Source organism: Falco biarmicus, chromosome 6 (assembly GCF_023638135.1).
Source record: "Falco biarmicus isolate bFalBia1 chromosome 6, bFalBia1.pri, whole genome shotgun sequence".
Classification (NCBI taxonomy): domain Eukaryota; kingdom Metazoa; phylum Chordata; class Aves; order Falconiformes; family Falconidae; genus Falco; species Falco biarmicus.
The window spans coordinates 76,170,839-76,198,621 of NC_079293.1; the positions used below are offsets into that span (position 1 = coordinate 76,170,839).

The 27,783-nt window shown below is 40.3% G+C and overlaps 1 protein-coding gene and 2 long non-coding RNA genes across 3 annotated transcripts in view; 1 reads left to right on the plus strand and 2 right to left on the minus strand.

The window, feature by feature from the left end:
• LOC130151184 (uncharacterized) overlaps nt 1-2,008 on the minus strand; it is a 14,615-nt gene extending 12,607 nt beyond the window's left edge. The window contains exon 1 of the long non-coding RNA XR_008822529.1: nt 1,909-2,008. This is a non-coding gene — a long non-coding RNA (uncharacterized LOC130151184). The remainder of the gene's footprint in view (nt 1-1,908) is intronic.
• Nucleotides 1,329-19,874, plus strand: LOC130151180 (cysteine-rich venom protein TEL1-like). Its single transcript, XM_056343053.1, has 8 exons — nt 1,329-10,171; nt 13,090-13,151; nt 14,442-14,561; nt 15,033-15,120; nt 16,238-16,383; nt 17,134-17,228; nt 18,753-18,841; nt 19,759-19,874. The coding sequence occupies exons 1-8, from the start codon at nt 9,997-9,999 to the stop codon at nt 19,767-19,769; spliced, it is 786 nt and encodes a 261-aa protein (XP_056199028.1). The 5' UTR covers nt 1,329-9,996; the 3' UTR covers nt 19,770-19,874.
• LOC130151182 (uncharacterized) lies at nt 10,016-27,630 on the minus strand. Its single transcript, XR_008822527.1, has 6 exons — nt 25,373-27,630; nt 21,196-23,350; nt 19,797-19,865; nt 17,946-18,511; nt 12,295-12,430; nt 10,016-10,126 (listed from the first exon to the last, which is right to left on the minus strand). It is a non-coding gene; the product is annotated as an uncharacterized LOC130151182 (long non-coding RNA).
• Between the last annotated feature and the right edge of the window lie 153 nt (nt 27,631-27,783).

Consider the following 27,783-nt stretch of genomic DNA (forward strand, 5'->3'; position numbering starts at 1 on the left):
GGAAATCCCCAAGGTTTGGAAGCATAACTGAGGCCAGGTAACATAACTCATGATGCCTGAAACAATAGGGATGTGATTCACTTGCCTGAAAATAGACATTTAGGGTTATTTTACGTACTGCAGGATGCCCTATCTAGCCTTCACCTGACACTCCAGAAGGGCGGTCTCCTATAAATGCTGTGCAATACCTGTCAGTACCATGCATATGTCTCAACCATGCTATAGCAAAACTAGGAACAGACATCCATGTTTCAGCAACAAAATCCTCTCTTACATGTCTCCACTTCAAACTTCCCTGAGCATGTGGAGATCCAACCCTGCAAGTTGTCACCCACACAGCACAGAACTGCAAGTACCAGCCAGCTAAGACACAGCTAAGCAGTACGGTGCAGTATGGTGTGTGATCAAAGGCAGATAACCCTCATCCCCAGGCAGGGCTCATGGCTCCATAAATGGAGACATTTCTTCCTTCTTGCAAATAATCCAAGCTTGCTCAGCCTTCTTTACTCTTACTACTGAGGACATACCCGAAGAGGATGCTCATCCCCTTCTGGTGGATGTAGAGTATACAAGATCTGCATCGTGCAAATCTCTTGTAATGACATTTTTTTGTAAGAGAAGAAGGAGAAAGGAAGGGCTGGCTTTGTGTACAAAAATTAAATTCCATTTGTCACTGAGCCACAAACTTCCTGCATTTGACAAGCAACTGTTTTCCTCTTGTTTCCTCTTATTGCATCCGGCAATTAATATTACTTCCCCTTTTCTGAGATAACTTGGCTGGACACATTCATTGATGCTTATTAAAATATGTCCAGGAATATTTTTACCACTGAAATTTTTAGAATCCTCAGGGGTTCTTGCCAGAGAGATAACAATCACAGTTACAACCCAACAGTACTGAACATTCTCACTTCTCTTCCGCCCCTATGGTCCTTCTTTTTTGCTTTCTCATGAGCACGAAAAAGTCCCTCTTAACCTTCACAAACCCAGCCTTCATCTAACAACAGAGTTCACTTTCTCTTCCACACTTTAGCATTTGGCATTCTCTTCTTGCCCTGGCTCTGACTGGATTCTACATTTTCTCAGACTGTCTTCTCAAATGTGTCTTTCCCCAGCGCAAGAAGCCAGGGGACATGGCACACAAACCAGAGAAGCTACAGAAATTCCCTGTGAAAAGAACAGAAAAGACTTAACTCTCCAGGGGTTGTGCACCAACTTTGAATGTGCTAGTCCCTTCCTTCACCCATTTCCCTCAGCTTCTGCTACACTTGTGTATCTTAACAAGGCTAACTTTTAGTATCTCTTTCATTAATTAGTTAAATAAAAATATTTTTTTAAAAGGAAGAACTAAAAAATATGACCATTCAATAATCATAAGATAAAAAGGTACTTCTAGGATGCAGTATGATTTTGTGTAGATGTTAACTTCAGGATGGGATGAAGCATGTCCCAAAGATATCTTTTAATTTCCAAAGTCTCTGAAAGGAGTCTTGCTCAAATGTAGGTGGCTGTGTTTGTTTAAATTAATTCCATTTCAGGTACCAAAAGGACTTGGAGCATGTGGTCTTAATGGCCCTTGTAATATTCTTTCATTCAGAACTTTTCACCATTTTTCTTAGTAAACCTTGTTTTTAAGTGAGTTCAAAGGGGATGTGACTATATAAGCCACTAATGCCAGGGGCAGCCACAGCTATAATGTATAGGCTGCCAATACTTGCTTCTTTAGAAGAAACAAACTACGTGATTCAGTAGCATTGTCTGTTTTTCTTTCTTACATTGTAGTGACACTTAGTTTTGGCACAGTGGTTCTTTAGCTGTTTAGGTTGATAGATAAAGTTTCCTGTATTGCGTATGTCTATTAACATAGAATACCTGGGGAAAAAAAAAAAAAGATTCAGCTTTTATTACCTTTATATGTGTAGAATTTAGTGTGACGATGAATACAATATTACTTTAGAAGCCAACTGGAATCATGTCCAGGTACTTGATACCAGGATATGTTTTTAACCTGTAGAAGGAAAAGAAATTATTCCCAAAGATTTTGGGGTTTCTTAATAAAACTGGAAGCACATTATTCATAGAAATAATTGTTAAATTCTCCAACTGTGATGAATTTATGCCTGAACATTTCCTGTTCATGGCATCAAGACAAGGCCTTTTTGTGGGAGACAGTTCAAAAAGATTTGGGGCTTTTCTCTTTCAGTGAAAGGCCACAGGGTGCAATTCTGCACTTCCATTAACGAGGGCCTACGTGTGTTCCTGGAGATATTGAAAAGGTCCACAGAAGCTCTGTTGGCTCTTGGAGCCTTCTCCATCCTCTACACATTGATGAAGGACATAATAAATAGTAAACAAGATACTGAGCTTCAAGTCTGAGTGGACACTCTGGCTTTGGCCGTAAGAGGAGATGTGACACTTTAGTTTTCAGAGTCCTTCATGGATAACACATATGCCACTGCAGCCAGGGAAACAGTGATGGAATTTCTAGCCAAGTTGTCTTGAGTCAGCCCAAAAGACCTGAAGATTTGTTCTGATGTGCATGCTTGGGGAACCGCAGGTGCTGGAGGAAAACAAATTTGCACTGTGAACACAACTGACCTTGCCCAGTGGATTTTCTTCTCTACTCTGAGTCATGGAGAGATAAATGAACATATCCAGGGATATAGAAAAACAGAAATATAGTTTTGCCACAAAATCTTTCTCCACTCAGATTTCTTGATAGAGTTACTTTTGAATTCCAAGTCTACTTCATAATAAAGTACATTACTAGTCTTAAACACAAGATTTTGCTATGTCTGTAACAGACCCTTGCATTTGACCACCTCAGGGTTTAATCAGGCTAAAGGTTAGGCTGCGCCTAAAAAAACCCTTCTGGAAAAAGAGAAACGGGAGCCTCACCAGTCCAGTGCACCGTTAGGTGAAGGTACTGAATTTTGGAACATACCCATGGATGTACTCTTTCCTTAAAAGACCCATGTTCAACAAAGGGTAAGAAATATATATATCAGACATATATAAAAATTCACAGAATGCTTCTTTTCTATCATCTTTTCCAGGCCCAAAACAGTTATCATAGATGTTCCCTTCTGTGACATCAAACAGGTTCTTGACATTTTTTAATCGGAACTGATTGATAACAGCAGGCATGCTGGGAATTAACTGTACCAAAGATCTAAATGAGGCCTTATAGAAAAGCATGATATGGTACAAGGATATTGGTATACAACCTTGTTACATTACTAAAATAGTGGCAAGCGACATCTCACCTTAAACATGGAAACACTTCTTTCAGATAAACTATGGAAATCTAGTTTTATTTTTAGTTGCATTTTCCTGTGTGACTGCCTAATAAAATAGATCCTTGAAACATAATCCTTCTAAGTAAATGTACTGTTGCTAAATGCATTTTCTATGGTAGAAGTTTGACGTCACTAAATAAAGGAGTTGTTTAACCTTCTTCTAAGTCATGCTTGCTTAGAGTTACTGGCTTTAGTACTCTGGGAAGACCTCCAGAAGAGCCTGGGTATTGTGCTCTGTCTGCAGGAGGGGTGATGGAGAGAGAAGAAAGAGTCATTGGCCCTTGAAAGAAACCGTATCATCTTTAGGATGGAAGCACTGTGCCCCAGCAGTTGCCTTTGCAACCAGCCTGTTCCTAGAAATGCAGAGTGGAGCTTTCAGGATACTGTTCTGCAAAGGTTGTACTTAATGGCACAATATTTCTATCGGTTTACTGGTAAAACTGAGGCCTTCGGAAACACGAAAGTGAGGCAGAAATAAAAGCTGAGGCATCAAGTTTCTTTCAGGATTATTAATACAGTTTGGACTCTCAATAATGGACTCAAAATATTTAATCGAGCAGGTGTTCTGGGGTTATACTGTTCACAATGGAATTATCTCCCTGAGATAAATGCAGATGATATGTAGGAAAGAACACACTTTTGTTCAGGGTAATAAAAAAAAATTATATGCTTGAGTAATTGAGGACATTTTCGTCATATGGAACATAAGAAAAGAATGTGGCCCATTATGTCTAAAATACCGGTGGGAAAGCTGCCAGCAGGCCTCCTTGGGCTTTAGGAGCAATACATCTATTGACTGTTCCATTTGCGTAACAGGCATGAAATTCCAGATGAGCATTTGGGGTTTTTGCTTGTGGCGAACAGAAAATGAGACAGCTCCACCCATGTGTAAAGCAGGACTGCTGAACAGAAGAGATTGTGTGGTTGGAAAGGTGAAATTTCTCGCTCAAATGTTTTGACATTTGTAATTCAGGTGTCTGTTTTCATGCATGAACAGGGATGTCATGCAAGGTTGGCCTCTAAGTAAGATGAATGTGGAGGCTACCTGCCGTTTTAAAGGCTAAAAATGAATTTTTAGATGAATAAACTTAATTGAGATTAATCCTAATCCATGAGAACAACTATTTTTTCCTCTACTGGAAAAATTTGATTCTTTCTGCATCTAATTCTTTCTACAATCATGAAGTGGAACAAGACCAGGAACATCTAGATATTTGGAGACTGCCTCTAACATATGGGAATTTTTTTTTGCAGAGTGAGGTTTTGGAGGCTTCTGTGGCTTCTAGATTAGGTCAGGATCTCTTTGTAGCCAGCAAGAACAGAAAAATACTTTCAGAAGCTGATTTATTTAATACAGTTGTCTATGGTAGGAAAAAAGAAAGATGTCACCTACTTTCATGACTATTGAGGGACTCCAGAGACCTATTTTGTGCTAGCTATGCATTATCTGGACATCTATAGACAGGTGAGAGCAATCTGAAGTATGATTCTTCATGTAGTTTATTAGTGCTTTTTGTTCTTACTGTGATAACCTCTGGGACCCTGTTCTGTGCCAAGAAACCATTTTAGAAGATGCTGTACAAATGAGAACAAATGGATGCTTTTCCTCCTAGCTATCTACCAGACAAGATAAAAGAGGGGTACAGATAAACAGGGTTTATAAATGGAGATTATAAGGACAAAATAAAATTATTTTGACCTATTTGTAAGACAATATCCACAGACTAGAACTAGCTAACCTCACTGAAGTATGTTGTAGGCATAAAAGTAAGGAAGATCTAGAGATAGCTCTGCAAATGTTTACTAACCACTTTCCCATAACAAAACCAAAGATGCTGAAAATTTATTATCTAATAGGTGAAAGCAAACACCAGGGGCTGTGGAAGCCATGGTCAGATCTGAAGAGTGGGTGAAAGATGACTTCAGGAGACAGAGAGGGTCTGAAAATGTCTGAAAAATAGAAACAAGTAGCTTATGATTAATGAGATGGAGCTGGGATAAAAAAAATCATGGTTAGGAATAGTCTTTATATTAGCAATGCCAGTCATACAGACCCATTATAAATGCCTGAGACTTCATGTGATTTACTAGAAAAGTGAGGTTTAGATAATCATGTTTTCTGTGTGCGTGACCACTTTGCTTCCTCAGTGGATGTGATTTACTTCATCATCCTTTAGTCATCTTCAGTATAAAGTCTAGAGCTGAGTTAGTTGCTCTAGGCTTTGTTTAGAGAAAATGAAGTAAAACAGATGTTTGTAAGCTTTTGTGGATATAATATATTTTAGATAAGTAATACAGGATTACATGATTCACATCCTGGAAGTGTCCATTTTTTCCCATATGCTATCAGGGGAGAAGCGCCTAACTAGTTTCAATGACATCAGAGAGTTTAATTTCCCAAATTTAGTGAAAATCACCATAAAAATAAGGCTTTTTTGGGTGGGGGAGGGTATTAGATCAACTATTACTAAACATTCAAGAATTTACATTTCTGTCAGATCTTACTTTAACAGTATGCTTAATACTAAATTTTCCGATTAGGGATAACAAAGCATTTCAGTTCAGTGTAATACTAAAATTAATTCTGAGAACAAAACAGTACAGAATAAACTAAGGAGAGATCACTAAAAACCCAGTTGTTTCCTCTCAAGGGTTAGTGCTGGGACCAATAATATAACCCATCCTCATTAATCACCTGGGTGATGGGACAGAGTACACTGTCAGCGGGTCTGCACATGATACAAAACTGAGGAGAGTGGCTCACACACCAGCTGGTTGTGCTGCCATTCAGAGACCTCAGCAGGATGCAGAAGCGGACCATCACGAACCTTACAACCTTACAAAGTCAAGCAAAGGCTTAAGCAAACACCAGGGTTTGCCCCTGAGGAAGAATAGCCCCATACGTCAGTTCATGCAGGAGACCAACTGGCTGGAAATCAGATTTACAAAGACCTGGCCATCTTGCTATACAAGCTGAATATGAGCCAACAATGTACCTTTGTGGCAAAGGTGGCCAACTGCATCCTGGGCTGCAGAAGGCAGTGTTGCCAGCAGGTCAAGGCAGGTGGTCCTTCCCATCTACTCAGCACTGCCTGGGAAGCTGCATCCAGTTCTGGGCTCCCCAGTGCAAGACAGAAATGAACATATTGGAGCAACTCCAGAGAAGAGATGCTATGACAAAGGTACTGAAGCATCTCTCATATGAGGAAAGCCTGAGAGAAATGGGTCTGTTCAGCCTGGAGAAGAGAAAGCTTAGGGTGGATCTTATAGGTATGTAAAAATATCTGATGGGAGTGTGTAAAGGCAATGGAACCATAATCTTCTCAGTGATATCCAGGGAAAGGATGAGAGGCCGTGGCAACTAACTGAAATGCAAGAAATTATATTTAAACTTGAGAAAAAAACTATTTTACAGCGAAGGTGGTCAAACACTAGAATAGCTTAGCCAGAGATGTTGTTCATCTCTGGAGCCTTTCAGAACCCAACTGGAACCAGCCCTGAGCAGCCTGTTCTATGTGACCCTGCTCTGAGCAGGAAGATTATGCTACATGTTCCCCAGAGGTCCCATCGCAACCTCAACTCTTCTGTGATCCTGAGATCAACATAACTAAGGCCTCCAGCAAGAAGAGATTTCTGTAAAAGGGCAAATTTTACTTGAAGGTAAATAAGATCCAAAGTCTAGAAATGGAAGGCATGGAAATTCAGACTAGAAGTGCTTCATTCAAATAAATCTATAGTTCAAATAAGAGATTGAACTCTAGAGCCAGAGAGGTAGTTTCTAAGCCTGTGTTTATGCAATGCATGTTTTTGACAGTCAAGATAAAAACACTTGATACAGCCACCTTTTATCATCCCTGATAACACATTTTAGCAGTTAGTTTTGCTTCAGAATCTTGGGGGTGGGGGTGTCAAGTCCTCTGTGCAGAGGGAAGTGGCAGTCCTCCCACTAGAAAAGCTTTAGTAGAAGTGCTTTATATACAAGTTAAAGTCAACAAGCAGGAAGAACTGGGTCTCCATGCCCAGTCTGAGAGTTATGATGTCGTATCGTAACCAAAGAGCCCAGTATAGGCTAGGATCTGTGTGGCTGGGGAGTAGCCTTGCTGAAAGGGACATGAAGGTCCTTGAGGATAACAAGATGAACATGAGTCAGCAGCATGTTGGTGCAGCAACGAAGGCAAATTGGACACAGAGCTGCAACCTCAGAAGCTAGCAGAGATAAAGTTGTCATCATCCCACCCTACTCACTGCTTGTCAGTCCACACCTTGAGTCTGGTGTCCAGTTCTGGTACCCACAGTTCAAGAAAGACATGGACAGATTGGAAAGGGGGCAAAGGAGGGACACAAAGATGGTTGAGGGGATGGACAATGTACCCTCTGAGGAAAGACTGAAGAAGTCAGGTTTTTTCTCCCTGGAGAAGACAAGGCTCAGGAAGGACTTCATGACAGTATTCCAGGACTTAAAGGGCTGCTACAGAGAAGACAGAGGCTGTCTCTTCGCAAGGAGCCACATAGAGAAGGCAGGAGGCAACAGGTCCAAGTTGCACTGGGAGAGGTTTCACCTCAACATAAGAAATATGTTTTTCATAGTGAGAACAATCGTTCACTGGAACAACCTCACCAGGGACATGGTAGAGTCCTCATCACTGGAGGCTTTTAAGGTGTGTTTGGACAGGCTGCTAATCTCATCCAGGTTCCCTTTCCCACAGACAAAGATCTTTTGTTGATCCAGATGATTTTTTTGAGGTCCCTTCCAACCTGGGCTGTTCTATGATTCTATGATATAAACTATAGGAACAATTTACGAAATGTCATGACAGAATCTCTGCACAGGAATGTTATTTACAGGATAGGCTGTTGTTCTGAATCATTCACTTGGGTTTGTAGACAGGCCTTACCCTTACATGGGAAGTTGATTCAAGACATCTCCGTGTATACAAAGCAGAGAGATGAATGACATGAGCATAACAGGATATCCTCTTTATCTTAGGATCCACAGCTCAGTGATTGCCTGAATACGATCTTTTTCTTAGTAATGTTTATAACAATTATACTGGTAACACTTAGTCCCTCTAACAATTAGAGGTTCCCACTATAACTAATTAAACTGTCATATCTGTCAACAAGTGAAATAAGGCAAGTCTCATTTGGTGCCTTTCCAGTGCAAACAATACAAAAATGACACAACCTTAGAATAGTTTTTGTTATACAGGACCTCTGAAGCTCATCTGTTCTAACACCACGTTCAAAGCATTGCCAACTTTAAAGTTTGCTCAGCACTTTGTCCAATTCTGAGTACCTCCAAGTAAGCAAAAACTACCTCCTAGTCAATCTACTTCAGTGCTTTAACAAGCCTCAGTGTAAAAATTATTTTCATTTATATCTAGTCAGGGTAGCAATCTGTGGCACTTACCTCATGTCCCTGTTGTAAAAGAGTCCATCCCCACCTTTCCCCTTTCCATCATGGTGGCCCTTTTTTAGGCTTACTGCAGTTTGTTAGTGTCTTTCTTGTACTGGGGGTTCCAAAACTGGACAGAGTAGTCAGACAGCTTCAGAAGTACTGAAAAAGTGGCTGTGATCACCTTTCCCAGCACTTGCACTACGCAATGTCTAACGCAGTGCAGTACATGGTTAGCCCTCACTGTTGCAAGGGAGCACTGAGTCATACGCAACTTGTTGTCTACCAACAACCCTCAAACAATTTTTGCTAGAGCTGCTCCTTGGACAGTTGGTCTCTCCCAATTGTTTACTTTCACATCTTTTCCATCAAGTAATTTCTTCATCTTTTTGAGATTCATTCATCCTTATAATCTAGCATATCAACTGCTCCCTGCAATTTGGTTTAACCCCCAAACTTGCTGACAGTATGCTCCTTTCCATGTAATTACAAACCAACAAATCATACCACTACCATTTTGTCTGGTAGAGCCAATAAACAGGTTTCCCAGGTAATGAAAAGCAAAAGATTATTCTGAAGGCACACTTCACCAGGGACTAGGGCAGGATTTGAGTGACCATGAGGAAGGAAGACCGGAATTTAAATAGAAAAATAACAACATTTTATATAAAAGCAGACAATGACAACTGCTCTCGTCAGCAATTACTTGAGACTGAATGTGGACAGAAACAGTCAATGTGCACACAAATTCCCTCCTGATCTGGCAGTATTTCCACCCATTCTCATCTTACCTCACCCAGCCTGAAATGCCAAAAAAAATATATGCTTTAATGTTAGTGCATATGATAATCTTTTAATCTTTATCCAATACTGGGTAAAAGTAGTAATTACAAAAGTATCTTTGTCTCTTTTTTTTTCACTTTTACACTACAGGATTGATGTAAAGAAGCCATAACATGAAGAGGAACTTGGCCCGGGATTTTTTTTAGCCCCATGGAAAAATCAATAAGCAAGATTCCATCTTAGTAACGATAGTATCAATCTGGAGACACCTCAGTAGCCAGCTGAGTTGATTTGCATTGCTGGAGATTAAGATCAAGTCTTACTACAACTGGATGTGTCAATCACTAGCAGTGAGCCCTTGTACCTGGGGTTCGCATGGACTGCAAACTCACATACAAGGAGCAATGCATATACAACTCGTTCCAGTGTAGTTCATCTCTTCCAGTACCAGAAGTAAGAGGAAATAAAAATGGAACACAAACAAACAACCTTCTTCTTGGAAGAATGTGCATTTGACAAATGCACGGTTCTATCTGGTCACTATTTGAATTTTATATTACCTGTGACGCTGAGTCACCTTGTCCTATCAGGAAACAGAAGAGTTATAAATCACCCTCCAGTGAAGAACACCAGTCATTTCCACAACCACCTGAAGAAAGACAGAAGAAACATCTGATCTTCCTGGAAACAAAAGGTACAATTTATATTGATTTCGTTTAAGTATTGCAATTTTTTTCATGTATTAAAATTCAACCTAGTGTCAAAAGACTTCTTGAACAAATTAAGACAGTCACAGAAGGAGGATTTTATTCAGTGAAAAATAAGGATTACATAGGCAGTGGTGTAACACAAGATGAAAAAAGGGAGAGAAAATTGATGAACAATCAAAAACAGATAAAAAGCTGCCTGTATGCAAGAAAGTAGTATCTTGGCAGATTATATGTACATAGAGAAAGAGACAGAGACAGACAGAACATATTGAATTGGATATATATTCAGTTCAGTATATTCTGTTGCTGTATGTAGCTATCACCACCTATTTTCAGAGTGGGGAAATTACCACCTTGTGCAACTTCCCACTCTTGTGCAAGGGGGCTGATAAAAAGGACATTGTGCAACAATGCTATAGAAGTGCAATGACACTTTGTATTATTCCCCTTTAGGTCTTTTTCAAGGATAACAATAACAGGGATGTTCTTTTGTAATAGATACTCAATTGTATGAATAATTTAGGATACACCTTTTTTTATCTGTTTTTAGGAGGAGAGATGGGAAAAACATATTCACACAAGTTTGCTAAACTCATACAAACTAGGGATGCTAAAGCACCATCTTTCAGTGGCAGATCCCTGTACACAGATGGAGTTGCAGGAAAGTCAGTATGACTTGGCACGTGTCCTGATTTATGTTGATTGAGGGGGAACAGGGGAGGGGGACAGAGAGACTGATTTTAGGACCAGTGCCTAGAAATTAATGCAGAGCAATTAAATTTACATCTCATAAACCATAAGCATTTGGTTGAAATCAGTGGAATTGCCAAAAGTATGTTAATATCTTTGAGCAGGAAACCCACTGGGTCTTAAAAAGCATTCCAATGGCATTTTGAAACTTATATCATGTATTACATTACCAATTAAATTTAATTTTAAGTTAATTCATAGAAAATATTACAGTGAATGAATACTTTGCCCATGTCTTTAAGTTAGATTTTTCAGTTTGGTTTCCAAAATAGAAAGCTTCACAATTTCAATAAAGAGTTATTTTTCCTTTAAAACAAAGAATTTGGTTTAACATGTTACAGGTGCAAAAAAGGTTGTTTTCTATTTGCATATCATCACATTTTGCACTCAAAAGACGTATTTTTGCTTGCAACTTGGGTACAGCTAAAAAAAATAAACCACCACCTCTACGTACTTTCTAGTTAGAAATTAAGATTTTTTCATGCTATTTGGAGTATAATCTTATATTGCTAAACACCTAGGTCATACACGCTGTGAAGTTTTGTAACATCTCTGAGAAATTAGTGGTAGAAAAGTTAGTAAGAAAAGACTTCTGTGACCATAAAGTACTCCAAGGAGGCATAGGTGATGTCAAAATTAAACTTAAGTGATGCAACGTAATACTAAGAAAAGGAAATCAATGACTTCTACTGTTAATTACCAGTGTGTTTTTCTCCTGGATCAACTAGGTCTTTCCTCAACTACAAGTGCTTAGAATAAGCCACCCTATTTTGAAGGCTGTGAGAGTTTAATTGTACCGATGTGGCCAGTTTGCCCAGTTTTTGGCCTCTAAGCAACAGCTGCCCACAGCCACAGCCCACTTCAACGGGCTTAGCTCTTTAGTAGGGTTGTAGCCGTGTCCCTGCCTACAGGCTGGGGACTGTGGGTTGCCCAAAGCAATGTGAGCAAGCGAGTGAGGAAAATGGGCCTTGCTGTACCATTTGAAAAAGCAGAGTTTTTCTTACCCACACGTTCTCCACGAGCCGGAGCACCTTGTGTTTTATATAAGCTGGTTGCCTCGAGGTAAAGTGGCTTTGCTGAATATGAAAAGATCAGCAAAGCCTATTGGCATTTCCCCAAGAATAAATTAAAACTAAAACCAGCAGTCCCTCAAAAACAAGTAACTTAGGCTAATAATATATCTCTGCGGTAATGTGCCCATAAATTCCCTGGGAGTGGGAAGCTGGGAAAAATGCCAAAATAAGTAAATTTCCCCCTAGTCACCTGCTTGCCTGCCCAAGGTAACTAAGGAGAAACCAGATGAACATAACTCCTATGACTGATTGCAATCAGACACCTGAACACTGAAGTGACTTACGTGACCTCCCGGATCATTGCAGTGGGATGGTATGGGGCTTGGAGCCTCCTGAGCAAGCAGAGCCTTAGAGTCCAGCCTCTGGTGCTTGCTTCTTCCATGAGAGAAGGCTCTCATTTCTGCTGTTCTTTCACGCTACCTGTAATATAATTAAGAGCTGTCTTTGAAAAAATAAAAACCAGAAAAGCTTTCTGAAACAAGTCTTTCCCAGGAAGCCAGCACTGGTCCATTTCTGGTCCAGGCAGTTCTGCTTCAGCTCGTGCAAGGCTCTGCTGTGCTGATTGTTAAGGGTTTTGAATCCTGACTCGGACACCTAAGTGTAGAGGTCTGCATCTGGGCTGAGTGTCTAATTCCCTTTTAACCAATGCAGTCCAGTCAAAGCCAGCAACAGGGAGTAGCGGAAGCGTCAGACTAACACAGACACAAACAAGCTAAAAGCAGCATCCCTCCCCAGCCATTCCACAGGGTGGGAAGGAGCAGAAGGTTTCCTAGAGGAAGGGAAGCATGAATGTCCTTCTGTACTGTGAATGCAGGTAAAGGTATTTGGACAGGATTACAGCAGGGAGCATGAGATGTACAAAGCAGTTGATTCATAGAAACTTGGAAATGCAGAGGGGGAATGAATTTTATTTTTTTACTACTAAAAATGGGAGGAGGAGAGAAGGAGGAAAGAAAGTAAACATTACTTTGCTACTCAAGAAACAACCAGGAAATACACAGGAGAAAGAGGCATTATATATTCAGAGAATCGAAAGCTTCACAAAAAAATAAATGAAATCCTCCCTCTCCTCTTTTCAGAGATGATTCTGCCAGTGGTATTTCTGTGTCTCGCAGCTGTGCTGCCTCCGTCCATTGGAGAGGTAGGATCCACAATTTGTACTCGGAAAATGGGGGTGGGACCCGAGGCACTTGTGGTCTAACTGAATATTGGTTTTCCCCTGTGCACCGATCACATGCAGAAAGAGTCTGAGTAGATGTCTAGGATCTGGAAAGCATTTATCCTTGAAGTTTGTTTAACTTCAAAGCAGTAGATTGGTTCCACACTTGCACACTAAACTGTCTCTAGACTCAGTGTTACTTATGAGTTAGGTCAGAGATAGCTATGTTTTCCAGAAGCTTCCATAGACACATCCAGTAATCTGGATCTCCCTTCCTACTAATTCCCCACAGTTTTACAGGCAGCACTTGCCTACTACTCTCCCTTTCTAGTCCGACAGATCCTTGAGCTATGTGCCTCTCCATTTGTGCACAGTCCCATCCTCTCCACATGTATCACCGATTTCCCTCAAACAGTTAAATGAACTAACATACTCAACACACACTTAAAGTAGTTCCTCCCAACCCATACTTAGTGTGAAGTTTGAAGTTTGCTACTTCTACTTCAGAAAAACTACTGTGACCAAAGGCTTGATTACATTTTCCCCTTAATTACTCAATTTCTGCTCTCCATACTTCAGTCTAGAAGACTAGTGAGAATGGTCATAAAGAGAAGGCTCAGTTCTTCACATGGATGTGTTTTAATGAGAAAACACAACAAAAGTTTGGAAAATGCTGTCAGTTTTGGCAGGAGTGGAAGAAAATCTATGGCATGAAAAACAGTTGCACTTTTTTTGTTCAGTGGGATGTCCTGATGAAGTACCACAAGAGGTCTGTTATGATCTTGTGATTAAACAACAGGTTCCTAGAATAAAAAACATTGATAGGCATGTTTAAAATACTGAAGAAGGGGAACACAAGTTAAGCACATTCATGTCTTCAGATGATTCTTAGATCCTGTTTCCTCAAAATCTCATGAAGGAAATTATGATAATAGTAAAATCAGTCTGATTCAGTTGCCTAAATTTAAGAGTCTACAGGCACACGAGGCATTCCAGGATATCTCAGCCATCACAGAAGGTTGGCAGATATGACACAGGAGCTAGTGTTATTAGTGTTAACCTCTACACTGTGAAACCGCTGAAAGTGCTACTTCACATAGAAGCACCCCTAGCGACGCTTAGGAGATAAAGCATCTCACAGTACCTCCTCCACCACGAGGATTCTCTCTTTGGCTGATAGCAGCATCTTGGTATTTTAATATTTCCTAGACAGGATACAGGATTTAGTTACATTCAAATTAAAAAGAAATATAACATGTTCTTGCAATTTAGGAACCTGAAGGTCTGGATGCTTTGTCAACTAGCAAAGCAGATCAGCAAAAGCTGATTGTTGACAGACATAATGCCCTCAGGAGAGGAGTGAAACCAACTGCTAGCAACATGTTGAAGATGGTAAGTTGCATGCTGTAAATATATTTTTAATGTGTAAAGGACTCTGAGAGATACAGGACTGTATGCAAGGCCACATTATTTTATGTAGCCTCAAATTCACTCTCCAGACATTTCCTAAGGGTTGAGCGTGGCCAGCACCAAGAGAAACTTAAAACTGGGTAGGTGGAAAAAAAAGTCTGGAAACTTCTCTGGTGTATGAACAATAATGTCTTTTTCTTCTGGAGGAAAAAGAAAAGGAGAAGCCATGGCATGGTGCATTTCTTTCTTATGCATTATTCATCAGTCTTTACAGTTTCTATTCTCTTGGGTGCATAGTGATTTTGTTCCTACTTTCCCTGCCCCCCCAAAAAGGGGAAGAAAAGGATTTTTATTTTTTTTTTCTGATTTGAAGCATAATTTCAAAATTTTCCTTCAGGAGGGGTTATTAATTAGTACACATCTGAATTACTTCTATTTTCTTTTTTCATTAAGGCATGGTGTCCTCCAGCTGCAACGAATGCCCAAGAATGGGCCAATCAATGTACTTTAAGTCACAGTCCCGCTAGCATGAGGAGAACCAGTAAGTGAAGCATGAGTGCTAACTGAATGATGTCATACATGTCACTGATGTGACTGGTTCAGTTGTTGGGGTTTGGTGGGGTTTCTTTGAGATGCCATTTATATTCAATGTGATTTTGTTGGTGCATGAGACAATGGCAAAAATCTAGATATAAATTTGTCCAGTAAGTAAGAAAAGTTTAATCCCATTCTCATCCCAATTGTATCAGTTTTACATAGATGTATCCCATTTTCTTCAGTAGGTGGGGGAAAAAAAAATCATAGTGAGAAAGCACATTCTCTCAAAATATCCATCAGAAAGAAGAGAATCAAGACCCAGTTAGCTGCAGAAACCATCTTGCATGTGCTGGATGAAACTGTCTGGGAAGGAATGGGAAAAGGGTGAAGGTCCAAAACCAGCTGGTGGTACTAAGCATAATTTCTAAGACTCATAGGTTTTAAGTCCCCCGGCAGCTTGCAACCTATAACTATCTCGGAGACTCATATAAACACTTCAGTCACTGGATATTGAAATTACAGCTATGCTATGTTAAAAATAGCCACGATCAGTGCCTGATGTGTTGTTGACTGACTTCTGTCTATGCTGTACAAAGATGTGGACTGTCCTTCAGTCCCCATACTGTCTGCCTAAAAGCCAAATCCTCTGCTTCTTGCTGAGCTGAATCCCAGGTGAGAACTAATGTGTACACAGTAGGGTTGGACCGGGATAAAACAGTAAGTGAAGACAGTGTAGACACCTTCTTGTGTACCAGAAGTAAGCTTTGAATTATTTGGATTTTCCCAAGACTACTGAGCTGTGACCTGAATAATTACTAGGTTGCTAACTTCTAAAGAGCAAAATTACAGTCATGAATCTGTGGTGCAAGTATGCAGGTGTAGCTACAGAGATGCAGAGGGTATGGCAACAAACAGACTACCAGCCAAACAGGCTGGCCATGCTGCAAACTTGTCCAGTGACAACTTCAGTATTGACAAAAGGTGATGTCCCTGAACTGGGAACAAAACCACTCTGCTGTCCAACCTAGGATGAGGACTTCCATGGAAAACATACCACATTTTACTGTCTTTTTCTCACAAGTGTATCTTTTATGTATTTCTCGATACCTTTCTTTTTTCAGCTACACAGTGTGGTGAAAATCTCTTCATGTCATCTGCCCCTTTCTCATGGCCAGATGTTATTCAGTCCTGGTATGATGAGAAGGAAGATTTCAAATACGGAACTGGAGCAAAAACACCAGGTGCTGTCATCGGCCATTACACTCAGGTAGATGCAGCTTTTTTATATTTCAGGCTGAATAAATAAATATCTATATCTGAGCTAAGCAACTTTTACCCTCTGATTATCTTTAAAGGGAACAAGTACAATCGAGACATGAGAGTTATTCTGACAAAAGATGAAAACTTTCAAAGTAACAGAATTAAAATGAAAACAATAGGCTAAGTGTCCTTACAGAGTAGAGAGTAAAGATACTGATATTACAAAACTTCAGGAAGAAACAAAGGGAAGAAATTTATTTGCTTGTTTAACATCTGACAGCTGCTCAGGCACTGGAAGAATAGGGTTGTTTAACTATCAGGGAGAAAATATAAATAGGTTTGTTACAATCTTCAGCTTTCCATTGACTCAGAGAGTTTCCAGTTGGATAATGGTTTATGATAATCTCCTCTGTTCACCTGCACAAAATACAGGATGCAAAATTTTATATGATGATTCCTACATCTTCTTCAACAGTTTTTAATGGAATGAAAACATACATAATTGAAACAGTTTAACTCAAATGTTTTATAATTGTGTGATAAATTATTATCATTATATCCTAAATGTTCCTTGGATCAGAGGTGAAAACAGGGGGAAAAAACTTTTTTCTAGCAAGGTGGGACTTGCATTTTACTTTAAAGTGTAAATAAAGTGCCTTAACTTGGTTGCAAATGTTTCTGTAATGCATATTGTACTTTAATGATTTTTAAATGAGTATTTTTCATTCTCCCATGATTCTTTTTCTTATATCTACAGGTGGTTTGGTACAATTCTTACCAAATTGGATGTGCTGTCGCTTACTGTCCCAACAGTAGATACAAATACTTCTATGTCTGCCAATACTGTCCCATGTACGTATAAATTCTTATTCTGGAACTTCTTTTTACATTATCAAAATTAGTCAGGAGATGGTGAAATTTGTAATAGTACACATCACCCATAGCTGAGGAACAGGTCTGAAGAATGTATTAGGAATATGAGACAACAGAAACATACTCATCAAAAGAATTGTCAAAGAAACAAAAGCATAAACCACATGCAAGTGACACTGATTTTCAGATTAAATACCATTTGCTTAAAAATCCTGATTTTCATAGTAATAAATCAAAATATTTTCCATGTTCTACTTAAAATCTTGGTTCAGAAAGGCATATCAATGTGTACAGTACAGTTGTGACTATAAATAATACTAAAACCTAAAAGGTTGAGTGGGAATTTTGAGGCAGAGTGATGATTTCATAAACTACCTAAAATTTACTTTCATATTCACATTCACATGGCAATATGTTGTGGTGGGTTGACCTTGGCTGACTGCCAGTGGCCACTTGATCACTCTCCCTCCCCAAGAAGATAGGGAGAAAATATATGACAAAAAGCTCGTGGGTCAAGGTAAGGACAGGGAGGTCACTTACTATTTACTCTCACAGGCAAAACAGGCTCGACTTGAGGAAATAAACTTAATTTATTATCAATCAAACAGATCAGGATAATGAGAAAAAAAAATCTAAGCCCACCTTATGCCCACCCCTCCCTTCTTCCCAAGCTTAACTTCACTCAGAGTTTCTCACCTTCCTCCCCCCGGGCAGTACAGGGGGATGGGGATGGAGCTTGCTGTCCGTTCATTGTACCTTGTCTGCACCGTTCCTTCCTCCTCATGTTCTTCTTCCGCTCCAGAATGGGGTTCCACCCATGGGAGACAGTCCTTAACAAACTTCAGTGTGTGTCCTTCCCACCAGCTGCTGCTCATGAACTGCTCCACCGTGGGTTCTTTCCATGGGGTGCAGCCCTCCAGGAACAGACTGCTCTAGTGTGGGTCCCCCACCAGGTCACAGGTCCTGCTGGGAGCCTGCTCCAGCACAGGCTCTCCATGGGGTCACAGCCTCCTTCAGGCAGCATGGATCCTGCATGGGATCCTCCATGGGCTTAAGGGTGGATATCTGCTCCACAGGCTGAGAGGCACAGCCTGCCTCACCATGGTCCTCACCATGGGCTGTCAGGGAATCAGGGAATCTCTGCTCCGGCACCTGGAACACCTCCTGCCTTCTTCTGCACTCATCTTGGTGGCTTCAGAGCTGATGGGCTCATCTTTGGGCAGCAGCAGGTCCAACCTGGAGCTGGCTGGCACTGGCTCTGTCTGAAACAGGGGCAGCTTCTGGTGGGTTCTTACAGAAGCACCCCCTGCAAATCCCCCCTGCAAATCCTGTCATATCCCCCCCCCCCCGCCCTAACCTTTCCAGAGAAATCCCACACATATATATAAAAGTTCACATATAGCCAAAGACTGAGTGTAAATTACTATAGGTATGCATCTATATATTATTCTCAGACATGTTATAGTGACATTATAGTTTATGTTGGTAATGTTGATGTTTCAGGGGGAATATACGAAGTTCAATCCCGACACCCTACAAAGAAGGAGAACCCTGTGGTGATTGCCCTGATGCTTGTGACAATGGATTATGCAGTAAGTTTTAAACATTTTTTTTGTGACTTGGGTAAAGTTGATGCTTTTAAAAATACCGATCTGTTTATGCAATTGGAAAAGTTGTGAAATTATTTGTTCAAATACAGGGCCAAAAGTGCTATTACAGACCCATGCTTCACTGTGCTAGGTGCTTTACCTAGGTGGGATGACTTGTGGAGTGAAACTAAAGAAGGAATCTGTGCTAAGTGTGGGCAAATGTTAGACAGTGGTTAGTGTGCATTGGGATGCTGATACCCTCCAATTCATGGATCAAGATATGCCCTAGATATCTTCATCAAAGATGATAATGTCTGGGTTTCCATATGGAAACTCTCATGAATACTTCCTAGTGTAAGAAGACACGTTGGCTGCAAGTGAGGTCAAGTGTATGTTTATACTAATGGTAGCACAAAATATGAGCCATACCAGGAGAGGCAATTGTCATCTTTGAATCTAGGATATGCCAGGGAAGGAGGGGACTCTTTTATCTTTTTTATTTCTTCTTCCATTAAACAAAGGTGACTGATCAAGTAGAAGTAGCAACACACCTGATAAGACCAAGTAGCAAATCTGAATTTTAAGAATTCTAACAGAAAAGCATATGGGCTGAGTCTCATAATGCAAGATTTACTTTCAATCTTCTGTTACGGAATTAACCTAATTGTCATAACAGGCTGTTGAATAAAGGAATAAACCTTCAGACCACCTTGCAAATTCAGTGAGAAATCTCTTTGAAAGAGTTAGAGATTTTTGTCTGGGTGATCAAAGGTTTTGGATGCTGCTATGGAGTAAATGGCAACAAAGAGGAAAAAAATTTGAGAGAAAAGAAATACTGATGAAAAAAATATTCTGAAAGGAAACATTGTGCATTTTCAATTCCCATTTAATATTAATATTGTGTTTCAATTATTTTTCAGCCAAGCTTTGAAAGTTTGAAGACGTTTATTCCAACTACCTTGGCATAGTCTCCTGGATTTCCCATAGCTTCATCAAGTTCACTGCCCTGCTTCCTGCCAATGCAAAACTGAAATAAGATAAAAGGTGCAGCTTTTCCCTTCCTGGACATCCATCTCCTCAGTGACTTTTTTCCCAAAAATAGACTCAACCCTGCCTCAATTTAATTTAAATTTAATTTAAATTAATAATTTTGCCGGTAGTATAAGATTGCACTTAGCATAAATACAGGTAACCAAATCTGCCTTCTAATGAAGAACAACTGACTGAGAAAAGGGCTTAATTCATACTAAAACATAGCTAAGGGGAGAGGTATTTGCATTTCAGAACTTTACTTTTAACACAAGTCTTGCAAAATTATTTCTTAAATATCTGGGTTTGCTCTATCAATCATTTAGTTACACATTTTTCACTGACCACTTCACTGTGATTTTCATTCTTTCTTATCACCATGAAATACAGTTCACTAAACTTTCACCAACTTTGTGACTTTATTAGCATTAGGTCTTGAAGGGAGCCTGATTCATTAGCAGGATACGCAGAAACAGTCCATATGAGAAACTGAAGATTTCCTAGGCAAATACAGTTCCTTCAGACTCTTTCAGACAGAAATGAACTTTAGCATAAACAACATGCGGTATCCACTTCTGTGACCTTTGGGAAGCAGGTGTTCTTCTGTGAAGTCAGTAGTGGGACTAAATGTTATTTTAGTCTCACCTGGCAATGGTTTCGCATTCCAGTCCTCTTTTAGTAAGGAAGCTGCTGTCATAATTAAAATTCTCAGTCCCAGAGTCTTTGGCACAAAATAACTTCAGCACACATTTCTGACTCATTCAGTTCATTGGCAATTTCAACACACATTTCTAAATCATTCATTTCAGTGGCATTGCTTCTAGTATGAAAGATGAGCATTAAGTACAAAAGCCTGGATTCACTATTCAAAGTGCATATTGTTGGGGTTATTTTTTTCTCATTCATCTCCACCACTTTTTCCCTCCCTGATATACAGCCTTCTCATTTGAGTATATCCTTACTAGTAAATTAAGCAATGCCAGGACATAGATGTGAGTACTGGGATGTGGCTTACTGCACTCTTAAGTAAATAGCAGAGGTCCAGGTAAGAATGATGATGCAATAGCTCTTCCAAAGTTACCATTAAGGAAATGGGTAGACCTGTTACCCCCACTCCTGTAAAAGTCCATGGGTCTAGAAATCTCTTCCCTGCTGTCATAAACCATACCTCAAGAATTAATTTCTCAGTCACACACAAGAGGAAAGAAGTAATGTAATGAAGTCAAAATTAGCCCTCACACATCTATCTTATCCATGAGGACACAGGGAACTAAAGGTCAATAAGTCTGATTTAGATATCCAGGAAGACAGTGGAGCAAATTGTTTACCTGACATTTTTTAATCAGTAGAGTAGAAAATACCATAATGGATTTGTCCTGAGCTGATCTTGCCAAACCAAACTTTCTTCAGTGAGTGACTCAGGCGAGTGGATGTTGTTTTGGCTTTGGTAGTATGTTCGACAAAGCTGCGGAAGACATTTGCAAACTAGGGAGATGCAGTTCAGATGAAAATAATAAGACATGGCACATACAAGCTGCTGAACACACACATCTCCTGTGCAGGGGGCCGACACAAAGGCATCTGGCAATGTGGTTAGATGTCTGCACAGGCGGCCAGTACCACCATCCAGAGCTAATTGCACAGCTCTTGCATGTCATGTCCGTGACCTTTGCCAGCCACAAGTTACAATCACAGCTGAAGACAGCTTTTGCCAATGGATGGAAAGCCCTCACTGAACATTTTTCTTGGGTAAAGGTGGGTCAGATCCTTGCCACAAGCATATTTAGGTCATTTTCTTGGACAAAAACAAGTTCTAGGTTCCCAGATTACTTCCAAGAAACATGAAGAGATGATTCTGTGCTAAGAAATATGCAGGGATTTTAATCCATTGCAGTTTAGTATAAAATGGATAACTGGTACTTAGGAGATGCAAGATATGGGGAGGTAATAACAATCAATAGATTTATAATGGTATAAACAACCCTTAGAGCAGGAACCCCAAGATGTCCTGTGCTGTGCCACAGAAACATTAACCTGGTCCTGTTTGCTTCAAGGAATTTTATATTATTCTTCTCTCCAAAGGGACATACCTTCGATAAGTGGAACACAGAGTGTTTCCCTCACCCATCCCAAATAACATTTAACTTGGGGCTTACAGTACCTTCTTCATAAATGTTGGCTGTTCTGCAGACTGGCATTGTGCCAGTCTCCTATTCCCCCAACACATTCTTCCCCTACAAAGCAAACTGGTAAAAGGCAGACCTCCAACAACAACCTTTTTTTATTTAAGCATATTTTGGAAGGAAGATAACTATGACCACTGCTTTATGTGAGGTCCAGCTACTGGTTTCTAGGGCATGAGAGAAGTTTAGTGACTGACTCTGGTACCCAGCGGTCATGTTGCAACCAGGCAGTGCTGGTAAAAGATTTAAAAGCCGTTATACTGTATGCTTTGTAACATATTGCAAGACAGCAAGCCTTGTCCCTGATAGCTCCTTGTGGTCACTGGAGTCTCCACATCAGAGTGTGCATTTCTCCTAGTATGTCCTGTCCTGGGTGGTTTCACTTTTCAAGGTAGAACTCTTGAAACCCTTCCTGCCTTTACCAAGGATCCAGAGGGCACAAGGAGCTGCCATGGGAAAACCCATAGAAAGGGGTCATTTCCCATTTCTCCTTCTCACCTACTTCTGATGGAGCTCCCTTCCGACAGCTGGCTGCTCTAGGACGGTACCTAAAGTATGTCCCATATCATGGGCCCCTGGTTCATGTGGAAAAGTACACGGAAAGGAAAGGAGAGGAAAGGAGAGGAAAGGAGAGGAAAGGAGAGGAAAGGAGAGGAAAGGAGAGGAAAGGAGAGGAAAGGAGAGGAAAGGAGAGGAAAGGGAAGGAAAGGAAAGGAAAGGAAAGGAAAGGAAAGGAAAGGAAAGGAAAGGAAAGGAAAGGAAAGGAAAGGAAAGGAAAGGAAAGGAAAGGAAAGGAAAGGAAAGGAAAGGAAAGGAAAGGAAAGGAAAGGAAAGGAAAGGAAAGGAAAGGAAAGGAAAGGAAAGAATTCAGTCGGCATGAGCCTAAGTAGTCAAACTGCCTGACCACAAATCAGTTTAGATTTGTCTAAACTGCAAGAATTCTTTCACTTGTGCAATGGTGTAACAAGAACAGCAAAACCTGCTGATATGCGCAGTTCAGCTAAGGCAGTATCCTGCCTCTTGATATTTGAAAAATATTGTCTTTTAAAGGTAGGTGGAAAAATCCTGTGGCAGGCAGAAATGAGTTTGCTCTTTCCCCAGATTTGCTATCCGATAGTCATGACATCCTTTTAGTGCTAAAAGAGAAACTTTAAAGTTATCAATAGTTATGAAACTTCTGGATATTCCTAGGATGTATGAAGCCTTCTGAAAGCTGTAAGACAGATGCATTTTATACCTCTCTCATGCCGTGAGCCTTAATTCACTTAGTTTTCAGAATCTGAAGAAATGTTATTGCAACCTGCAAAGCAAAAACAAACACACAAAAAAAGTAGGCTTTTAAATGTGTGCCTAGAGCCTTGATTGATTTAACACTTTGAAGTGCTACAACGTTTCAGTAGTGAGGATGGAAAAATTTTGAAGTCTTGTTATGTGTGGTGGGTTTGAAAAATCCCTCCTGAAACCATGCATTGCTTTTGACTTAGGCTTTGTCCTGGCTGCATGAGGCAAAAACTCTTTCCCAAAGTTCAAGGAGAAGGTATTCAACATGTTTTACAATAAAATTTCTTCTCTGTGAAAAGGAGCTGAAAGAAACAGAATGCACATCCACCTGAGCAAAGTAACTACAAGAAGGATCTCTAGTTTTTAAATAACATCCCTCAACACAAAGCTACCTTTCCTTAAACCAGTGAATGTTTTAAACGGCAGGACAATACCATTTAACAATGCACCTGTACATCCAATAGGCTTTATAAGAGAAGTAAATAGTGAATAAATGGCAATGCATTTCAAAGCTTGGTGAGACCTATTATAACCTCCAAATTGTATACATGTAATCAACAGCAGGAGAAAAACAACTCCATGTTGTCTTTCTTCAAGACTATCTTCACATGAATAGGCTTTTTTTTTTTTTGCTTCTTTTTGCTTGCATCTTTTTATTTATTTATATCCATATAACATCCAAGGACCAAACTCCACATTTTAAAAGACAGAGCTAGCAACCAGACAATCACGTGGCCTTAATACAAGGATAACTCGGAAAGTGGGCAACACAAACCAACAAATCTCACAAATGAAATTAAACTGTTGAAAACTGACTTTTGATGATATGTCCAGTGAATTTCTTGCAGTTCTTTCTTGATATTTGAAAAGGGAGCTCTATTTCTTTAATCTGCCTGACAGCTTTCACCAAAGTTCTGCCTGACGTGTATCACAAAGGCAAGAATGTACTTACTGCAAAAGGCATCATCATTAGATAATACAGTTGACAAATATTAATGTTTTAAAATATGCTAATGAAATTTAACATCCTGTCCACTTATTAATGTAACTTACTGACAGTTACATTTTTAATGTAACTATCAATTCTTTTTCCCTTTTTCACACTATACATAAGTTATTAACATTTGAGGAAGCCAAGAAATGTCGGCTCTGCAATCACTTCAATATCCTGCTATGTAAACTTATATGAATTCATTGATCAAAATGTGGAAAATCACGTAGAATTCAAATACAGTCCTAAAGAAAGTCCTAAGCATTGAAAGGAAATACAGCTTGACTTTTTGAAATGCATGTCACAAGTAGCTGAAATTGCATGGTAGATAAAACTTCCCATTCCTGAGCTAAAACTAACTGGATGACAACTAAAAAGAGAGAGGGTGCAGTGAACATACAAAGATTGGGAGTATAGGACCATAATGAAGTTGAATTTAAACCTTTCACACAAGTTTGATTGCTACATTGAATGAATGCATTGTTTTTTAGTATATTTGTTTTCCTGCATTTTTGCAGAAGCACATACGTTTGGCTTAATCTTCTCTCACATAATTATATAAATACAGAGAAATTAGTTGGAATTGTAAGTTTACACAAAACAACAAAATATATGGGGGGTTGGGGTGGTGGGGGTGGTGGAGGTGCTCCCATCCAGTTAATTCCTCTCAGTGCTGTTCATCCTTCCGTACTGTTTGTCTAACTTTTAACCTGTCATACGTAACATTGCTTTCATCAAACACATTTCCTCTGAGGCTGAGTCATCACCCGCTACATACTATGCTGTATCTAGTACCAGACTTTTCACAGTCTGCATCAGGCATGTTTTTATTCAGTTCTGCAAGAGTAATGATGGCATAAAAAATATAATGGACTTCATAATGGCCTTAAAAAAACTGGGACTTTTGTACTTCAACTATCAGTCCTGTTGGGCAGACAGGTGTCTTGTCCACTTGTATGGGGATAATCCTCATTAATTTTGTCTGTAACAGTTAGCCACAGATAAGCCTTTAGACCAGTGTTGTACAACAAAGTGATGAACATTGTTCACCTCTTTCCATGCCATTTTTGGATGGATCTTCTGACTTATGTCTGTCGACTTGCTCTGCTACATCAGCTTGCTGGACAGGTAAGAAAGATAAGACAACCTTTAAAGAAAACAGAAATAATCTACAGCTAGTTTTGCATATTTGTAGTTTATTGCTTTATCCTTTTGCAGTTGTAAAAGAATACAATAGGTGTATTCAGATCTTACGAGGACCAGAGATCATCTGTGCCCTCAGCTGATCCAAGAAATGCTGCAGAACCTGACATTTTCCACCCCGAAATCCAGCCGTGGCATCCACAATCATCTGTTTGGCATCCAGGCTGCCTGCACAGTGCCTTACACAAGAGATGAGTGTCTCCAAATTAGATGTAAATTGCAACAAAAGACTGATGAAGGAGTGGCTTCTTTAAATTTAACACGAAACAAGGTTTTAATCCTCCCACTCCCTCTGTGCTGTGGCATGTGTAAGGGTTACAGATTTCCCTTGGCATGGCAGAGAGCTATCAGAGGCAGTTAGGGCCATACATCTGGATTTAAGCAGCTGTATTTGTCCCAGAGCTCTCTGCAGGAGTCCTTTAATCTGAGTCTCGGCCTGTCCACAGACCAACCCCTCACTAATATGTCAAGAATAAACCTTTTAATTTTTCAGCTGTCAGTGGCAGGGAATGTCCATTGCTATAAGTATAGTTATTATTCTGCCTATAATATGTTTTGGCCATAGTTTGCAAAGCTTATCATTTAGCAGTAGTGCCGTGACAAACAATTTATGTCAATTTTTCCATAAGTTTTGCTGTTAATGCTGTTCTGACAGCACCATGGAAGCAAAGTTACCTGGGGTGGCTTACAGAGGTTACCACTGTTGGAAGAAGAAGATCATCTCCAGTGCCACCACTGTGTTTCCTCCTTACTGAGTTGATTCCATTTCCTAACCTGACAAAAAACTATCCACAGTCTGGCTGCTACTGAGACATGAAGACACAGAAAGGAACAGAATCTCCCGCAGCAGCAGTGGGGAACTATCAGATGGCTTCAAATCAGCTTCGTCCCAGGAGTGTATTTAGAAGAGATGGCTGAGCTCCCTTTTTCTCTTCTTTCATCTCTTTCCCCACTTCAGCTATTGGCACGGTCCCTCCTAACCCACAATAAGTTGATGTGCTTGTAGTCCTTATTAAGTAGATGAGCTGTGAAGGGAAAAAATTAAAAGGAAAGGATAAGGAAGGCAGGACTGTGGGTGGGAATTGGTCCAGCAGGCTCACCTCAACTGCAGGAGCTGGTTTGGGTGAAGATTGCCCCATTTTGGTGGGAGGTGACTTTGAGCTCACTCCAGCTTTTTGCACGAGTGAAAGCAGCATCTTATCCCAGCACTTTCTTTGAAAACACTGAGGTCTTCATGTCTGAACAGCCAACTGCAAAGAAAGGGGAAAATCAGCTGTGTGCTCTAACAGAAACACCTGGTGATAAATCCCAAGTATGAGGAAGATAAGAGAGTGCCTCAACAGCTGAGCTTTGTCCACCTGGGGCTGGGCTATGGTACAGACCAGCTGTCATCATTAGGTAGGAAGATTTTCCTGTCTATTCTTCTGCGACCTTCCTGGCTGCTAGACAAGGCAGGGCTCTGTCACTCCAACCGTGACGGGTAAAGATCGCTCAGCAAAACCACAGTCTTTCACTGTGCATCAAACCACTTCCTCTTTACCTTTCATACACCCACTCCCACCTAAGCAGAGAGAAAGCCATTTAGCATCTAAATTTTCTGGAAATGTAATTTGGGTCTCCCTGTGGCCATGAAGAGGGATTAAACACTTCCTAAGGAGAGTGGATTGGCTGCGGATGTCAGTGCCCAGTTCTCCAACGTAGAAGACGCACAAAGCACAATGGTGATGTGAGTCCTTCAGCTTCCCCAGGACTGGGGCACCGTTGCTGACAGCTGTGCAGCTGATCTACTGTTAACTCAGTCTGTGATGCAACTCAGAGAGAGGGACACATCCAACATTTCTTAAAAGAACGCAGTCCTGCTGCTGCAAGAAAACCCCAGCACTGTACAAACCAGTGCCTTTAATCCCACAGTCCTCAGCAGTAAAGAAAAATGAGTAAGTGAAACAGTCGGGATGTAGTCACAGTGCTGCACTGAAATAATTCCCTGGCGTTTCCAGAGCTGCTTGTGCTCCTCCACCCTATGCACCACACTTCATTCTGGGGACACTTACCAACACGTACACCCCTATGCATGGGACTCTTGCTTCCACCTGAAAGCAGGATCAGTTCAGTTCACACACATAAGGGTGTGAAAATTAGGTGCTTAACCCCATTCTGCCTCAGGCAGCTGTACTAATAAATTTTGCAAATAATTTATCTCTGTATCTTGCATATAGAACGTATATTCTTTGCTTGGTTGCAATGTTTGTCCCACCTAG

Excerpts from the sequence above, each read along its gene's own strand:
- LOC130151180 (XM_056343053.1), top strand. The coding sequence starts at position 9,997 with ATGCACGGTTCTATCTGGTCACTATTTGAATTTTATATTACCTGTGAC. Across the intron at positions 10,172-13,089 it reads GATCTTCCTGGAAACAAAAG|AGATGATTCTGCCAGTGGTA; the intron begins GTACAATTTATA and ends TCCTCTTTTCAG. Across the intron at positions 16,384-17,133 it reads TCATCGGCCATTACACTCAG|GTGGTTTGGTACAATTCTTA; the intron begins GTAGATGCAGCT and ends TTATATCTACAG.